At 37.7% G+C, this 18621-nt stretch overlaps 2 protein-coding genes across 2 annotated transcripts; both read left to right on the top strand.

Moving 5' to 3' along the window:
* The first annotated feature begins 992 nt into the window (after positions 1 to 992).
* LOC133321136 (uncharacterized) lies at positions 993 to 1314 on the top strand. The gene is made up of 2 exons (XM_061530230.1): positions 993 to 1099; positions 1171 to 1314. The coding sequence occupies exons 1-2, from the start codon at positions 1055 to 1057 to the stop codon at positions 1312 to 1314; spliced, it is 189 nt and encodes a 62-aa protein (XP_061386214.1). The 5' UTR covers positions 993 to 1054.
* Positions 1315 to 3832: 2518 nt separating this feature from the next.
* LOC133321135 (coiled-coil domain-containing protein 28A) lies at positions 3833 to 18044 on the top strand. Its single transcript, XM_061530229.1, has 4 exons — positions 3833 to 3961; positions 4133 to 4325; positions 13795 to 13875; positions 17783 to 18044. The coding sequence occupies exons 1-4, from the start codon at positions 3833 to 3835 to the stop codon at positions 18001 to 18003; spliced, it is 624 nt and encodes a 207-aa protein (XP_061386213.1). The 3' UTR covers positions 18004 to 18044.
* Positions 18045 to 18621: the final 577 nt, after the last annotated feature.

Below are 18621 nucleotides of genomic sequence, written 5' to 3'. Positions count from 1 at the left end.
GGCATGATAACTCCTCACTGGAACATCGGAATCCGAAAATTCCAACGGTGTTAGAAAGAGTACATTTCTGGCTCTCGTATGAACTAGGATTATTGACTTCGCTCTAAAATTAAAAAAATGGTGGACCTTTGAAAAAATATTTTTGGAAAATCGCCGATTTTTTACCAAAACCCAAGTTAAAAAATAAGGAATATCTTCACCGATTGGCTTTATCCTATTTAATATATACACTCGCAGAGAAACGTGTAAAAATTTGAAATCGATTGGGTTATTACTTTTTGAGTTATCGTGCCCGCCATTCGCAAAAAAATGTTTAAGAAAAATATTTTTCAAGTTTAATATAAGCCGTCACTTGATTTTGACACAATAAATTTATCTTCAATACTTTTAAGATTTTTATTTGAAATTTTGTTATTCTTTAATTAAGTAGATTGGATTTATATCAACAAAATATTTTTTCAAGGACCATTTATTTTTTCAGGTTCTATAAGAGAGGTGTGGATTATTAAATGAATATTTTTTCAAGGACCATTTATTTTTTCAGGTTCTATAAGAGGCGTTGATTATTAAAAGAATATTTTTTCATTTAATATAAGAGGCGTGGATTTTTAAAAGAATATTTGTTTTCCTACCGAAATTTTCTGAATGTTTAAAAAAATAATTTCACTGTGTAATGCACTTTTGGCACCAACTACAACTATGCAATTTTCAATTATTTTCATCAGCACTGCATCTTTCAAAATCTATTTTTAAAAATTGACAATTTTACACACAACTGTTGTCAATACCAACACAAAAAAGACCAAAAGACTTTTGCAATAAGCAAATATTGCTATAAGAACTAAATGTAAGTCAGTTTAAATATTTTAAAAAAATATAATAAATAAATCAAAATAATTAATTACAAAAGAACAACAAAAAATTAAAATTTAAAATCTGTGAACATTATTCCAATATTTAAAATTGCTTGAATATTGAATAATAGCAACTATTTACAATTTTCTTCATTACAGTCATTGCATAACCGCCCAAAAGAAAACATACAACACTCAAAATGGTTTTGCCCGAAGGTCTTGCCAAGAACATGGAAAAATTCCAAGTATGTAAAATATAATATTTGTAATATTTATTTTTTTATTATTAATTTATATTTTTTGGTAAAAATTACAGGCCAAGAGCACCCTGCCCGTTTTCTTGAAGGGTGGCCCAGCCGATAAGGCCTTGTTTGGCCTTACCGTTGGCCTCTGCGGTGTTGGTCTTTTGGGTATTTTACATATGGTCTACAGCTTGGGTTTCGCCAAGAAGTCGAGTTAAGGACATAGGAATTATTCTTTAATATAGAACACATGTAAATTCTTAATAAAAGTGCTATAAATATTGGCAAGTGAGAACATTAGTCTATTTTTTAATTTAAAAAATAATTAAGTTTATATTAAAACCAGTGAGCGGAGCAGTATAGTTGGACGGGGACGACCATATTATAACCTACACAACTTCCACGAAAACCTAACTTTCTGTGGCTCTATATTTTGAGCTTTGGCAATATTTCGCGATATTTGCACGCGATATTCGACTAGAGGTCAACCAATATTATTAATATTCAGTACAGCTCTTCTAATTACTTCTCCAGATTCCCTTCACCGTGTGTTGTGTTGAGATGTTCAGCATTCAATTGTGGCATATAGATCGACTTGAAAAAACACAACAAATTAAATTTTCGGTACACTTCATCGTAAAATTATTATCTGTTCACCACCGAAAATTATAGGCGTTGTCCTTGACCATTCCTGGATCCTCATAGAAAATTTGAAAGCGATCAGCACTATATTTCCACCCTCTAATGTGGAAATGGAATACTAAATAATATATGAATACGTAAGCACCTGTAAATATGTACATACGAAAATATAATTTGTATCAATTTAAAGGTCAACCACTCCTCTTCGATATACTATCTCGGGTCTATATCCTTCAGGAGTAAATATATACACCATTGAATACAAATTTCAGGGTCCATTTGACCCGCTAAATACTGACCGATCTTTGTCAAAACTGGCATGGTTATTATTTGGCCCGATCCCCTTCTCCATGTAGAATTTCGCGATGTTTGGGTCATAATTGCGGCCTCTGGAGCGACAAAAAAATCAGACAAAAATTAAGTATTCTGTCCATTTCATCCCCTATCTTTACAAAAAACAATAGGGGTCTTCATTGGCCTTGGATCCATCCAAGTGGGGGAATCCTCATCCATTCTCACAACATGACCTTGCCAACGTAGTCCCAGAATATATAGTATGGCGACGATATTTATCGTCGACGCAGATCGGCCCATAGATCTTCAAACACTCCAAGACCTGCTTTATCTGATTGCCCAAGTACCCATACTTCAGATACATACAATAGCACGGGTAATATTAGCGTCTTGTAGAGTGTGAGTTTGGTCTAGCGAGAGTGGCCTTGCTTTTGAGTTGCTTACTCAGACCATAGAAACATCTGTTGGCCAAAACTATTCTTCTCCGGATTTCAAAGCTGATGTTATTAGTTTTGTTTAAGGTGGTACCGAGGTATATAAAATCGTTCACTACCTCAAAGCTGTAGTTTACAAGTTCCAAAGTTGTTTCGAGTCTACAGGACGTCTTGCGCGTTGATATACCATTGGCTTTGTCTTCCCGCCATTTGCTGTCAGTCCTACTTTGACAGACTTCTCATCCAGCAGTATATATGATGAATAAAAAATAGAAGAGGCAGCTGACCTGCGGGCCTTCTTATCTGTGAATCTGGATCCATCCAAATTCAACACACTTTCGGACAGACAATTTATTAATCAAGTTGTCACTCTTGGCACAATTAATGCTGTTTGCCTTCAGAAGTGCTAACCTATGCAGAATTTCGTTGATACACACCGATGTGGACTTCGTCTTCTGATATGTGCAGGTCCTAGTTAGAAGAGCTTTACATTCTCCCAATTGATATTGAATTCTCTCTTTGATCATTTGGTTGCAATACTTCGTAAGAATACCCATATTGTATTAGCGAAATTTGCATGACGAAATCCAAGGGTTCCTGCGGAACTTTGATGGCTCTTATCATCGAAAACTGCATATCAGAAAAAAACTGCATCGTAGTAATCAGATAGATTTGTTGTGAGTCCCAGAACCTGCAAAAATCTTCTAATTATCGAAATTTTTATGGAAAGGCGTTTTTCAGAAGTTCTACTCTATTTCCAACTGATTTCTAAACTTTTTCGCTGCAAGAATCTTCTATTAACCGCAATTTTACGAAGAAGTTCCACTGTATTGCCATCTAATTTCTAAACATTTTCGCTGTTATGTTTTCACCCTCTTTCGTAAACACTGAAATAAAAACACTCACTTTGCTTTGTATTCAATCGTTATCGGTCCTTCTCCATCTACAATTTGAACTACCACTAGTTCCCCATGTTCATTTCACTGAATCATTGATTCATTTGAACTCATTCGTTATCGATAAGTTTGCAAAGTGGAAAAAAGGGTCTGAAGCATAATAATATTTTTTATTTATAACTTATTAAAGATTTTTTTCTTGCAAAATGAACTGACCCACACACTTCGTACATTACAATGATACAGTGGAATAAATATACGAATTAAAATTAAACGGGGCTCGTCAATAAATTCTCGAATATTGGCTGTTTGTGTCGGGCTGTTTTGATTTTGACAAAGACAAGAAAAAAATCTATACAAAAAGAGGTGCTGCAGAAGAAGAAGAGGGAGGAAGAGCAAGAAGGTGAACAAAAAATCAAAACAACAATAGCTTCCAATTAATCATAATACAGCAGAAGACCATCATCCTCATGGAACCCAATGACGAAGTGGTGGAACGCCAAAAACTGGTCGATGTCGAAACCGAAGAAGATGTTACAAACAGCGCCCCCAAATCAGCTCCAACTCCTGCCTCACCAATGGCCGTGCCCAAAATTAATGTAAGTTCTCTAGTGTGTGTGTTTGTTTGTCTGGCAATCGATCTCACTGCTGCCTCTATGCTGCTGCTGGTGGCGGTGGTCGTGCTGGCGATTGAACTTTGTCTTATCTCTCTAAACCCACATTGCATTGCTCATTTCCTCTGTTTATTGTTGTTGTTGTTCTTGTTATAGATTAAGAGTATATCTAGTGGTGAAACAACTCGTAGCCGTAATTCCGCCTCATGTTCCATTGAACGTTCTGATAAAATCGGCCAAACATCTGCCAAAGTAACCTATATCAATGAAAGACGTCCGCGACCGCATTTGCATGGCACCAATGATGAACGGTTTGAATTCAAATCAAGACCCCGTAAACTATTAAAAGGTATGTTATTTTAGAAAGCATTTGTGGGTAGATGAGATGATCAACCCCGCATAGTATGTTTTTGATAAATCTAGTGTTTCTCATGAAAAAAGTCGCTGAGGGCGTGTCTGGTGTTCATCAAAAACTAAAATCCATCTACTATTGTTGTCATATATCAATTGGCATTATCCTGGAACATTAATAGAATTGTTCATTTCAATATTCCATTTCAAATCATAAATTATTTGATTTACATTTTCATATTTTCTTTGTCTTTTGTGTTTTTCCATTTTTATAGTTTATATATTTCTTGTTATCAGTATAATTTTTTATGTATAGTTTTTTTATTATTCGTTTTCATATCAACTAATTACTAATAATACATTTTACATATGATTCTAAAAGAGTTCTATGTGCGGAAGAAGCTAATCACTTCAGAATTTATAACATTTAGTTCTTAAGGCAACACAACACATCCTGACTTACAAATTGGCTAAAACTATGAGAGCGTCAAAATACCATTTTAGAAGCCCCAAAATATTTTTTTCCGAGATTTTTGTAAGACTTCAACAAAAATAATCTTTTAACACTCCTCGATATTTTTTTGTAGGTCTACATAAAATATGTTATGCGGATTATGTGGATGATGTAATTAATAGGTGGTGGTTGCTTCATATTAAAGATGTTCAGGATCTATTCCGCAAAAGAAAGCTAGGTTATCAATTCAATAATTACCAAACAGTCGATGTCTTCTGCTTCTTAGTGATGGTCATCTACATAGTATATTTTTAAATTTGTGTAGCTCTCCCTCATCCTCGTATGAACGGCAAGTTTATCATTACCGTTAATATTAAAGGATGTTCAGGATCTATTCCGCAGAAGAATGCTAGGTTATCAATTCAATAATTACCAAACAGTCGAGGTCTTCTGCTTCTTAGTGATTGTCATCTACAGAGTATATTTTTAATTTTTGTAGCTCTCCCTCATCCTCGTATAAACGGCAATGATAAACTTCGTTGATGACCCATTTGGAAGTGAGTGATTTAATATCCATTTTCATGATTTTGATTTTGATCTCCCTCTTCATATGAGACATCAACGAAGTAGTTCTACGAACACTCAGGTCACACATCCTTTGAAATCCTTCCTCACAGTAATTCTTAAGGATTTCGCTAATGAAGTAACCGAGCAAGCTCATTTTTGGTAAACTCAATAAATATTAAAGTTTTGTCCTAGATTGTCAGCAGTTATTGTTTGGCGGGGGGCAGAGCTGAATGCTAACGGACGCGTCCACGGGTTGCGGATAGTGGGAAGCTCAATACTATTCAATGGGTAACTGTGAATAACAAATAAACAGTCGCGGACAATCAGGGAGAAAGTCTCAGAGGAAATGACCGAGAGCCTATGATCCTGAGATCGTATCGTATCCTAAGAGGCGTATCTTCTCAATTTATTAGAGGAAACCGGCTCCTTCCGCCTTAGCCAGGAGAGCATCCCGAATCAACTTTCATATCATGGAAACTGCAGTGATTAGCACTACAGTGACGAACACTTTAGCTATCCAGGTTTCTCCTCCGAAGCAAGCTAAGTCCTTCCAGATGATGAGTAGGGGTGTTAACTCTGGCGAGGTTGAGGATCCGAACTCTATCTCCATGGCCTGTAGTGACGTCGCGAGACTACAGGCCATGGATGACGTCGCGATTATCAGTTGGATGTCCAGGAACTGCAAAATGATGAAGACCAGGAACTGCAAGACAAGTCAACGCCTAGGAGATCGCTGCCAATAAGATGTACCGAAGAGGGGTGAACTACTGCAACCGATTCATTGGACGGGACAGTGACTCTATCACGGAAAAGGAGTTCCTTTTGATCAAGAGGAACCTCAAATTCATTGGGAAGTTCTCCAGGAACTATCCAAATGATATTGCGAGGGACTTCTTGATTGAAAGGATTCCTAGATCTAGTACGAATGCCACCACGGCAGTCTCTTCAAAGAAGAAGAAAACTGTTGGAGGTCCTAGCATATCTAGAATGATGGTGACTGAAACGCCTAAAAAAAATAGGTCTCCAAAAAATACACGTCAACTATAGACCTCCAATTTTTTTCTAAATCCACGTTTAATATACTCTACAGAGTATATTTTTAATTTTTTATAGCTCTCCCTCATCCTCGTATAAAGGGGAATGATCGACTTTTTTGAAGTCACATTAGGAAGTGAGTGATTTAATCCTACAGGGACATGTTATGATTCATACAGTTAATTTGATCTCCCTTTTCATATGAGACATCAACAAAGTTGTTCTACGACGTGAACACTCAGGTCACACATCCTTTGAAATCCTTCCTCACAGTAATTCTTTTGGGAAACTAACAAATATTAAAGTTTTGTCCTACATGGGTATTTAGCCGCTTTCGGGGAGCAGAGCTGAATGCTAACGGACACGTCCACAGGTTGCGGATAGTGGGAAGCCCAATACTATTCATTGGGTAACTGTGAATAACAAATAAACAGTCGCGGACAATCAGCGGGCTCTGGGGGAAATTCTCGGAGGAAATGATCGAGAGCCTATGATCCCTGAGCTGACGAGGCGAGAATGGCGTCCCTAAATAACCATCTCAAGGTCTGGGTCACTACAATATGTTATGCGATTTTTCGACTGATGCTGGTGTGACTGCCTTGGCACCCTCAGTCTCGAACTCTACAAGGTCAGACTTCAATGAACCCCCACACATGTTGACGACCCAATCTAATCCTCTGGACCTCTCTTTTGTTTCAAGTCTTGTTACTCTCGACGACGTGAACGCAAGCTTGGAGAGGCAGAAGGATTTATTAGATGAAACCGGCTCCTTTCGCCTTAGTCAGGAGAGCATTCCGAATTAACTCTAAGACGACTCACCCTTGTCAGACAAGGAATACATCATGGAAACTACAGTGATTAGCACTACGATGGCGAACACGGTAGCTATCATGGTGCCTCCTCCGAAGCAAGGTGAGTCCTGCCAGATGATGAGTAGAGGTGTTAATCCTGGCGAGGTTGAGGATCCGAACTTTATTTACATGGCCAGTAGTGACGTCGCGAGACTTCTCAGGCAGTTGGCAGTCGAAGCGAAGGCTGATACGCTGCCAACGAGATGTACCGGAGAGCTGTTTTTTTCATCGGACGAGACAGGAGTTCCTTTTGATCAAGAGGAACATCAAATTCATTCGGAAGTTCTACAGAAACTATCCGAATGATATTGCGAGGTACTTCTTGATTGAAAGGATTCCCAGACCTAGTGCGAAGACTACCACTGTAGTCCTTTCAAAGAAGGAGAAAACTCTTGGAGATCCCAGCACATCTAGGAAGCTGGTGACTGAGACGTCTAAGCCCTTAGTATCCCCAAGGGTAAAATGGTAAATTCGCGCATTCTATAGGCCTTCAAAAATATTTTTTTTTCTAAATCCACGTCTACTATAGGTCTCCAAAAACATTTTTTTTCTAGAAATGTTTTTTTTTTTTTAATTTCACGCCTTTTATAGGTCTCCAAGAAATGTTTTTTAATCCATGCCTTTTATAGTTCTCCAAGAAATTTTTTTTAATCCATGCCTTTTATAGTTCTCCAAGAAATGTTTTTTTTTTAATCCACGCCTTTTATAGGTCTCAAAAAAATGTTTCTTTATAATCCACTCCTTATAGGTCTCCAAGAAATGTTTTTTAATCCACCCCTTTTATAGGTCTCCAAGATTTTTTTTAATCCACGCCTTTTATAGGTCTCCAAGAAATGTTTTTTTTTTTTAAATCCACGCCTTTTATAAGTCTCTAAGAAATGTTTTTTTCTAAATCCACACCTACTATAGGTCTCCAGAAACTACTTTTTAAAAATCCACACCTACTATAGGTCTCCAAAAACTACTTTTTAAAAATCCAAACCATCTATAGGTCTCCAAAAATCAATTTTTTAAAATCCACTCCATCTATAGGTCTCCAAAAATCAATTTTTTAAAATCCACGCCTTGTATAGATCTCCAAAAAATACTTTTTAAAATCCACGCCTTGTATAGATCTCCAAAAAATACTTTTTAAAATCCACGCCTTGTATAGATCTCCAAAAAATACTTTTTAAAATCCACGCCTTGTATAGATCTCCAAAAAATACTTTTTAAAATCCACGCCTTGTATAGATCTCCAAAAAATACTTTTTAAAATCCACGCCTTGTATAGATCTCCAAAAAATACTTTTTAAAAATCCACGCCTTTTGTAGGTTGCACTTGTAACATCCCACCAATTTAAAAATTCACATAAAGGGTTTACAGACAATATAAAAACCACCATCCTCTCAGATTGCTCCAACATGACTCATTGCTTTATTTACCTCTCTTCTTAACTCTGAATCTGTTACAGAAGCCTTATACTTTACCTATCCTCTTTGGAATTGTCCTTGATTTGCATTATTTGTTGTGGGTGTATTCAGATTTTTAATCTGTTCATACAAATCCCTTAGAAAGAAATTTAAAGCAACAGATTTTCTTACCCCAAAAATCTCCACACTCCAATATAAAAAAGTGAAATACAAATAAAATATACAATTTGCATGCAAACGAGCATGATATGATAATTATACGATAATATTCTTAAATCTCTGTAACTACTGGCACTCGCAAATACTTTATAAAGCCCAATTTATTGCTGGACAATGACATCATTTTGTTTGTTGTTTGTTGCTGCTGCTAAGCAAACAACAAGAATGCCTAACAAACCACAATTTTATTGCATTTATTACAAAAAAGAAAAATACTATATTTTATTCTTCTTACAATATTTTTATTCACGCATTAGGTATTTTTTATTGCATTTATTTAAATGGCATGGCATGGCGCCTGTGCATAACATTTAATTGCCCAAAAAAAGCAAGCATACTTGTTGATGCTACTACCCTGCTGCTGCATGGCTGTCGGGCAGGCACATAATTATTGGCAATTTTATCGTTTTTTTGTTCTAGGGCCCCAAAGTCACGAATCGCGTTAAGAGGCAAACATAAATGCAAGCATTGTAGCAAAAATTACGTCCCCCTTTTACAGCTGGAAAAAAATAACCACCCTATCGCAAAAGTAAAATATCCTCGTGTTTTTTTTTATTCTTTGTTCTTATATCAGATTGCTTTGTGCCATTGAATGAAGTATCATCAGAATAATACAGTGTGGTTTAAAATTATAGCATTGTTTTATCTTCAATATTTTTATACCCTTTACCACACTGTGGTATAGGGTATTATGTCATTGTGCATATGTTTGTAATAGGCAAAAGAAAACGAGATAGACCCATGGTTCCTTTTGAGAATATGCATAGAATCACTTTCTGAGTCGATTTATGCATGTCCGTCCGTCCGTCTGTCTGTCCATGTTAAAATGTAAACGAAGTGCAGGTCGCATTTATTATCCGAATTAGATGAAATTTGTCCCAAGGACGAAATTGGGAAAAATCGGTTCAGATTTAGATATAGCTCCCATATATATTTTTGTCCGATTTTTAGCAAATGGTGCACCAAAGAGTGAAATGTAGGCAGAATGGCACAAAATTTTCCACAATGCACTGAAGTTAGGATACACTAGCGTGTGTCAAGTTTTATTAAAATCGGTTTAGATTTAGATATAGCTCCCATCAGGGACGTACGCAGGGGGGAAGCCCGGGAAATTAATTTTTTCCACTGTAAATTTATTTAGGATACACTAGCGTGTGCCAATTTTTTTTTAAAACGGTTCATATTTAGATATAGCTCCCATATTTAGTTTCGTCCGATTTTAAGTAAATGGTGCACCATAGAGTCAAATGTAGGCAGAATGGCACAAAATTTTCCACAACGCACTGAAGTTAGGATACACTAGCGTGTGTCAAGTTTTATTAAAATCGGTTTAGATTTAGATATAGCTCCTATCAGGGACGTACGCAGGGGGGAATGAATTTTTTCCACTGTAAATTTATGTTTACAACCGCGAATTTTTCATTTTGTACTACCGGCCCCCCCAAATGAAATCCTGTGTACGTTGCTGGCTCCCATATTTAGTTTCGTCCGATTTTATGTAAATTGTGCACCAAAGAGTCAAATTAAGGCCGATTTGCACGAAATTTTGCACAACGTAATGAAGTTAGGATACACTAACGAGTGCCAAGTTTTAGATAAATCGGTTCAGATTTATATGTAGCTCCCATATATATTTTCGTCCGATTTTTGTTAAATGGTCCACCAAGGAGTCAAATCTAGGCCAATTGGCACGAAATTTTGCACAACTTACTGATGTTAGGATACCTATAATATTCGACGATTTTTTTAAAAAATATTTTTTCATTGCCTATAATAGTCGTTGATTTTTTGAGAAGTATTTTTCAAGGCCTATAACAGTCGTTGATTTTTTGAGGAATATTTTTCAAGGCCTATAACAGTCGTTGATTTGTTAAAGAATATTTTTTCAAGGCGTTTAATAGGCGTGGAATTTTAAAAGAATATTTTTCAGGGTCTAAAAGACGCGTGGATGTTTAAAAGAATATTTTTTCTGTGTCTAACAAAGGCTTGGATTTTTAAAATAATATTTTTTCAGGGTCTATAGCGGGCGTGGATTTTTTTAAAAAAATATTTTTTCAATGCCCATAATAGGGCCTGAAGGAGGCGTGGATTTTTTAAATAATAATTTTCAAGGACCATCAATAGGCGTGGATTCGTTAAGGACTATTTTTCAGGGTCTATAGCGGGCGTGGATTCGTTAAGGACTATTTTCCAAAGACTATCAATAGGCGTGGATTCGTTAAGGACTATTTTTCAAGGACCATCAATAGGCGTGGATTTGTTAAGGACTATTTTTCAAAGACCATCAATAGGCGTGGATTCGTTAAGTACTATTTTTCAAGGACCATCAACAGGCGTGGATTTGTTGAGGACTATTTTTCAAGGACCATCAATAGGCGTGGATTTGTTAAGGACTATTTTTCAAGGACCATCAATAGGCTTGGATTTGTAGAGGACTATTTTTCAAGGACCATCAATAGGCGTGGATTCGTTAAGGACTATTTTTCAGGGTCTATAGCGGGCGTGGATTCGTTAAGGACTATTTTCCAAAGACTATCAATAGGCGTGGATTCGTTAAGGACTATTTTTCAAGGACCATCAATAGGCGTGGATTTGTTAAGGACTATTTTTCAAGGACCATCAATAGGCTTGGATTTGTAGAGGACTATTTTTCAAGGACCATCAAAAGGCGTGGATTTGTTGAGGACTATTTTTCAAGGACCATCAATAGGCGTGGATTTGTTAAGGACTACTTTTCAAGGACCATCAATAGGCGTGGATTAAGGACTATTTTTCAAGGACCATCAATAGGCGTGGATTTGTTAAGGACTATTTTTCAAGGACCATCAATAGGCTTGGATTTGTAGAGGACTATTTTTCAAGGACCATCAACAGGCGTGGATTTGTTGAGGACTATTTTTCAAGGACCATCAATAGGCGTGGATTTGTTAAGGACTACTTTTCAAGGACCATCAATAGGCGTGGATTAAGGACTATTTTTCAAGGACCATCAATAGGCGTGGATTTGTTGAGGACTATTTTTCAAGGACCATCAACAGGCGTGGATTTGTTGAGGACTATTTTTCAAGGACCATCAACAGGCGTGGATTTGTTGAGGACTATTTTTCAAGGACCATCAATAGGCGTGGATTTGTTAAGGACTATTTTTCAAGGACCATCAATAGGCGTGGATTTGTTAAGGACTATTTTTCAAGGACCATCAATAGGCGTGGATTTGTTAAGGACTATTTTTCAAGGACCAACAATAGGCGTGGATGTGTTAAGGACTATTTTTCAAGGACCAACAATAGGCGTGGATTTGTTAAGGACTATTTTTCAAGGACCATGAAATCCAAGCCTCTGTTGGTCCCTGAAAAAATATCCTATAAAAAATCCAAGCCTTAATAGTCCTTGAAAAAATATTTTTATAAAAATCCACGCTGTAGGTCCTTGAAAAAATAGTCTTTATAAAATCCAAGCCTTGTAGGTCCTTGAAGAAATGTTCTTTAAAAATCCAAAATGACTTAACAATATTCATTTAAAAATCCACGCCTCTAATAGTTCCTGAAAAAATATTCTTCACCCTCACCATTTCGGTGTGTTAAAGGTCTCACAGTTGCTATAATTATGCCCTGCACTGTTGTTATGCGCAAAACGTTGCTTCAAAAGCTCCTTAGCAGCAAATTTGTGTTCTTCTCTCATACGGAAGCACACGGAAACAAGTCGTAGTAGTCAGTTATTATTTTGGCGCCATACAGTTCAAGCGGCCTTACACACACACACACACAGCAGGCGAACGTCTTCCAAACACGATAATTAATTTCAACATATTTTATTTATTTTTTGTGAATTGTTTATATATTATTTTAGATACTAACCTAACATGTGTTACATGTAAATTATTATAAAATTTGTTAATTTTTATTTTTTGAAAATAATTTGGATTTTTTTTGTTAATTTTAATTTTTTTTTTGTTTCTTTTTTCTCCTCATTTTTTTTCCTTACATTATTTTCTGTTACGTTGTTAACCCCCGATATTCAACACAACGTCACATCATTTTGTCATCATAACCAAAAAACCAAAAACAACAAAATCCAAAATTTCTATACCATTGCCCCACCATCAACAACAACAATGACATCGTCAATAAATATAACTACGATGACCACCACAAAATCACAAACAATGGTGGTAAAAACCTCTGGTATGATTGTGACTACTGCCGTTGGCTCTACGACCTCGGTGTCCGGTACTGCTGCTACTGCTAATGTTGGTCTTATTATACCGCGATCTGCTATATTTGCCATGGATACGCATGATGATGATGTGGATGGACCCTCTCTTCTAATAGATTGTGATTCAAATAGTCTAAATGATATTACCCAGCTGAGTAGCAGTGACACACTAAGCGATGAAAGTACAACAAACATAGACGGGGATGATATCTACAATACGCATAATTTAAACAGCATATCGAACAAAAACTACAATCACAGCAGCAACAACAACAGCATATGTACGACTAATTTAAGTCAACCATTTACGACGGCCACAACAATTGCCACGGCTGTTGCATCGGCTTTGCCGTTGACTTTAAGTAACGATGATATTCATCAGGCAATTAACACCAGCACCATCATCATTCATAACAATAATATCAACAACATCATCAACAACAACAACAATAATAACAACACTAGCAATAGCAACAAAAGCCACAGTAGCAGCAGCAGCGGCAACGGCACAACCCCAACCAGCAGTACTGCCTATCATCCGAGTGTCATTGCGGCGAATACAACACCGTCACGACGCAAACCGAGCGTTAGCACCAGCACTGGCATCAGCGTCAGTGCTGGCTATCCCGGTCTCATGTCATCGGTGAACACCAGCAACAATCTCAGTGATAAATTCGATCAACGTCCCATTAAACATCATTCTTTTGTCTCAGAAGTACCGGATGTTAAACATATGGAGCGGGCACTGTTAGGACTATTGGATGATTTCCATTCGGGGAAACTGAAAGCGTTTGGTGAGTAGTTAATGAAATTTAAAATTTGATTTTTTATAATTTGTTTAATTTAATTATGTAGAAATTAGTAATTTGGAGTAATAGTACAAATTTGAAGGAGCGGAAATGGTCCTATGTCCCTTTTGGTTTCGTAGTGTTTAGAACTCCAGATATCTGCAAACAAACATTAATAGAGACTCCCCGAGGCGAGATATAAAGACTTCCATATCCTTTTTAGCCTGACCAGAAGTTTCAGCTCGTCTATAAAGTCGTCTATAAGGACTCCCTTCAGCGCTCTATAAAGACTTCCTTCAGCTCATCTATAGAGACTCCCTTTAGCTAGTCTAGAAAGACCCCCTTCAGTTCGTATATAAAGGCTAATTTCAGCTCGTCTGGGAAGACTCCCTTCAGCTCGTCTAGAAAGACTCCCTTCTTCCATAAGCCAAGCTTAAAAAATATTTCTAAACGTGTCGGTCTTGTGCGCATCTCCTCCAATTTGAAAGACCACGTTCCAAGATGTTGTTTTCTACTTGGTCTTTCCATCTAGTTCGTGATCTTCCCCTTCTGCGTGAGCCATCAACAGGTTCGTTTTTATATGCCTTTTGGGCCCATGATGCCCATATTTATCCATTCTCACAACATGACCTAGCCAACGTCGTCGCTGTAGCTCAATACGTCTAACAACGCCGATGTCCGAGAATAGCTGGTACAGCTCATGTTTCATTCGACAGCGATATTCACCGTCAAGGCAGATCGGCTCTTTCGGAGAATTTGTCTCTCAAACACTCCAAGAGCTGCCTCATCTGCTTGCGTAAGTACCCATGCTTCAGATCCATATAACAGCACGAGTAGTATCAGGGTATTATCAGAGTATCAGAGTGCGAGTTTAGTCTGGCGGGAGGTGGCCTTGCTTTTGAGTTGCTTACTCAGACCATAGTAGCATCTGTTGGCCAACACTATCCTTCACCGAATTTCAAAACTGATGTCATTAGTTTTATTTATGACGGTAGCAAGGTATATAAAATCTTTGACTACTTCGAAGCTGGACGTCTTGCGCGTTGTTACCATCAGCTTGGTTTTCTCGCCGTTTACTGCCAGACCCACTTTGGGAGACACCTTCTCAATTTGTTCAAAATTGGCTGTTACCGCTCTCAATGTTCGACCCATTATGTCGATGTCATCGGCGTAGGCGAGTAACATGTGTTGTTTGGTGTACAAAGTACCATTTCTGGTCACCTTTGCCTTGCGTATGATCTTTTCCAGCAGAATGTTAAAAAGGTCACACGACAAACTGTCACCTTGTCTGAATCCTCGTTCGGTATTAAAGGCTCGAGAGGGCCTTTCCGACTTTAACTGCTGATCTTGTGCCAGGTAAAGTTATCCTGCATAGCCGAATTAATTTTGCAGGAATGCCGAACGCATGGCTTTAACACCCCTGAACGGATAGGGCTGTCGAATGCGGCTTTATAATCGACGAATAGGAGGAATGTGTCGATGTGTTTTTCGTGTTTTTTTTTTAGGATTTGGCGCAGAGTGAAAATCTGGTCAATGGTGAACTTGCCAGGTCTGAAGCCGCATTGGTATGGTCCAATAATGCCATTGAACATTGGCTTCAGTCGTTCACACAGTACGCTGGATAGCACTTTATATGCGATGGGAAGGAGACTTATTCCTCTATTATTGGCACATATCGTCTTGTCTCCTTTTCTATTCACGGGACACAGGATGCTGAGGTTCCAATCATTGGGCATGCATTCCTCTAGCTAAATCAGCTGGTGCATGCTCCTTACCAGAATCTGACCACCAGTCTTGAATAGTTCGGCTGGTAGCCCATCGGTTCCTGCTGCTTTATTGTTCTTCAGCAGATTTCTTGTTATTCTGACCTCATCTTGGCTAGGTGGTATACAATCTATACCGTCATCTCTTATTGGTTCTGGGGTATCTTCTTCATCGCCACTACTTGATACCAGAAGCTTTTCAAAAAGCTCCTTCCAGATCCTCAACACGCTGTCTGTATCTGTCACCAGGTTTCCTTCTTCATCTCTGCAGGTGAATGGGCCTGCACCAAAGCCTTCGATTTGGTGTTTTACTCGTTGGTAAAACTCCCGGACTTCATTCTGACTCCTGTACATCTCGATTTGCTCACGTTTTTCTTGTTCTTTCTTCTTTTTTCTGAAACACGTTTCTCCTCTCTCGATTTCTCCCGATAGTTTTCCATCGCATTACGTGTTGCTACTGTCCGCAGCGTTGCCCTATACGCTGCGTTTTTCATATCAGTAGCATTACGACACTCCTGATCTTACCACGGATTTCTTGATGGTGGTCTTAGTTACCCAAGTGTTGCTTTTGCTGCAGTTTGTAGGGAGTGGTCAATTCTCTGCCATTGTGCTTCTATACTATTATCGGGACAAGAAGTGCTTCCGTCAACCAGGTGGGTAAGTTGAGCGGAGAAGGCTTCTGCTATCTGTTGTGTTTGCACCTTTTTGACGTAAAATTTCCGTGTTACATTAGACCGCACCTTTGCTGCTACATTGAGACGGGTGCGAACCTTGGCTGCTACAAGCTAGTGGTTCGAATCGATATTCGCTCCTCGTATCGATCGAATGTCTAAAACACTGGACGAATGCCTCCCGTCAATCACAACATGGTCAATTTGATTTCTCGTTGCTTGATCAGGAGAACTCCAGATGGCCTTGTGTATATCGAGATGCTTGAATCTGGTGCTACTAACTACCATATTTGTTGCTGCCGCGAAATCAATCAACCTCATGTCGTTGTCTGATGTTTCTTCAAAAATCGGAAGATATTTTCCCTTTCGATTTTTGCATTAAAATCTCGTAGCCGAATTTTAATGTCAGGGCCAGGACAACGATCATATGCTGTTTCTATTCTTCTATCTTTATCTTCGGTCGTAGCATGGGCGCAAATAAGACTGATGTAGAATAACTTCGCGTTTATACGGATTATAACAATTCGCTCATCTACTGGAGTGAATCTGGAGACGAGGTTTTTTTATTCTCCTATTAACCATAAATCCACAGCCAAATGTACGTCTCGTTTCATCGCAGCTATAATATACGTCGTAATCATCTGATTTACTTACGCCATTCCCCATCTTCGGAACTAAGTTTGAAGAAATAATAAGATGGGCAAAGTTCTGATGAAATCTAAATTTTCTGAAACGGATTTGGTCCAAAGAAACATGGGGTCCCTTTCCATCGCATTTCCTGTAAGGCAATAATATCGGCTTTGTACTTCTTGAGTCAAGGCGAAAACTTCGCCCGTTCTGTACAACGTGCGCACATTCCAAGTGTAGATTCGCAGATCGTGGTCCTTTATATGTTTGCGGGGTTTTCTTTTTCGTTGCTTTTTCATAGTAAGTGTGGGCAACTAACCCGACGCTTCAACCCATTTTTTATAGTTCTTATGGTTGAACTCGAGGCAAATATCAACTCACTATTTCAAAGGATGATGAAAGTAGTTAGCCCAGGTGAAACCGCGGGAAGGTCAGTATCCACAATTGAGATGAAAGAGGGACCAAGATAACCATGGACTTCGCCATGTTAAAGCCAATCAGAGCCCCACGCTTCTTATAGACCCTAAAAAATCGTTATATGTCATGTGTGTCCCTCCACCCCAAGATAATTCATATTTACCCATAGTAATACAAAACAAAAAATCAAAACATTGATAAACAAAAATTAAATAACCTCATAATTGCGATAAAAGTCAACAACAGCAACAACTACAAATTTCTTCCTATTATTTATTATTCGCCATATCTTATCATTTGAGTGATATTTTTGTTTTTGCCTTTTGCAATTAATTGTAGTTAAGATTTTCTAAAAAACAATAACAATTCGATTATTTGCATTTAACTTTTTTCTTTCTTTCCGAAACCATCTCGACCGCCACCCACTCACCATAGGTTCCGGCTGTACCATGGATCAAATGACAAAAATACGCGAACAACAAGAAAGCCTTGCCAAATTGCATTTCGAACTGGCCGCCTCCGAGGAAGATTCACTGGAGAATGGTAATGACTTTAATGCCGCCAAAGCTCAAGAGAATATGCTGCAGCTGATGCAACGTTTGGAACAGCTTTCAATTTCTATTGAACAATTGCAGACCAGTCACACTGGACTCTGAGATTTACTGCAAGCAACGTGTGACAACGTGAGTGGTAGTGATGTAGTAGTTGCGGGAACTGGTAGCAGTAATAGAGCGGTGCTAACAACAACGATGACGACGACGATATCCGCTGTAAGCGATTTTGTGGTAACTGATGAGCGGCCAACATTATTAACATCCTCATCCCAACCAGAAACGGTTGATGCACGTTTGCTTTTACTATTGTTGTGATTTCATTTTCTAAAAAACAAAAACAAAACGGAATTTTAAAAAACGAAAAGAAACAATTGTAAACATATGGTTCTATATATAAAAAATTAATTATTTGATAACCAGGAAATTTCTAAAAAAAAAACAAAATCCCAAATCTCCCAAAGTTCTTTCTTATTGCTCTCTTGTAAGATCCCTCCATTCATCCTTTTTATATGTTTTTGTAAAGATTCTCCACTTTTTTTTTGTTATTTTTGTACTGTTTATAATCTTGTTTATATATATTTTTGTTTTTGGTTTCCATTTATTTTTGTATTTACCTTTTTTGTAAAGTTTAAAGTTATTTTTTTATAATAATAATTAAGTAAGCAAGGATAAAAAATAATTACAGTTGAAAAAAAAAAAACAAAATACAACCTTTTTTAT

The sequence above is a fragment of the Musca vetustissima genome, unplaced genomic scaffold, assembly GCF_032173495.1.
Source record: "Musca vetustissima isolate MV318-11 ecotype Yass unplaced genomic scaffold, APGP_CSIRO_Mvet_v1 utg19474, whole genome shotgun sequence".
Classification (NCBI taxonomy): Eukaryota; Metazoa; Arthropoda; class Insecta; order Diptera; family Muscidae; genus Musca; species Musca vetustissima.
Note: the sequence above shows the minus strand (reverse complement) of the source record. Positions and strands in the feature narration are given on the sequence as shown.

Coding starts and splice junctions, on each gene's coding strand:
- LOC133321136 (XM_061530230.1), top strand. CDS start 1,055: ATGGTTTTGCCCGAAGGTCTTGCCAAGAACATGGAAAAATTCCAA. Junction 1,100..1,170: donor AGAACATGGAAAAATTCCAA/GTATGTAAAATA, acceptor TAAAAATTACAG/GCCAAGAGCACCCTGCCCGT.
- LOC133321135 (XM_061530229.1), top strand. CDS start 3,833: ATGGAACCCAATGACGAAGTGGTGGAACGCCAAAAACTGGTCGATGTC. Junction 3,962..4,132: donor TGGCCGTGCCCAAAATTAAT/GTAAGTTCTCTA, acceptor TTCTTGTTATAG/ATTAAGAGTATATCTAGTGG. Junction 13,876..17,782: donor GGGGAAACTGAAAGCGTTTG/GTGAGTAGTTAA, acceptor CACTCACCATAG/GTTCCGGCTGTACCATGGAT.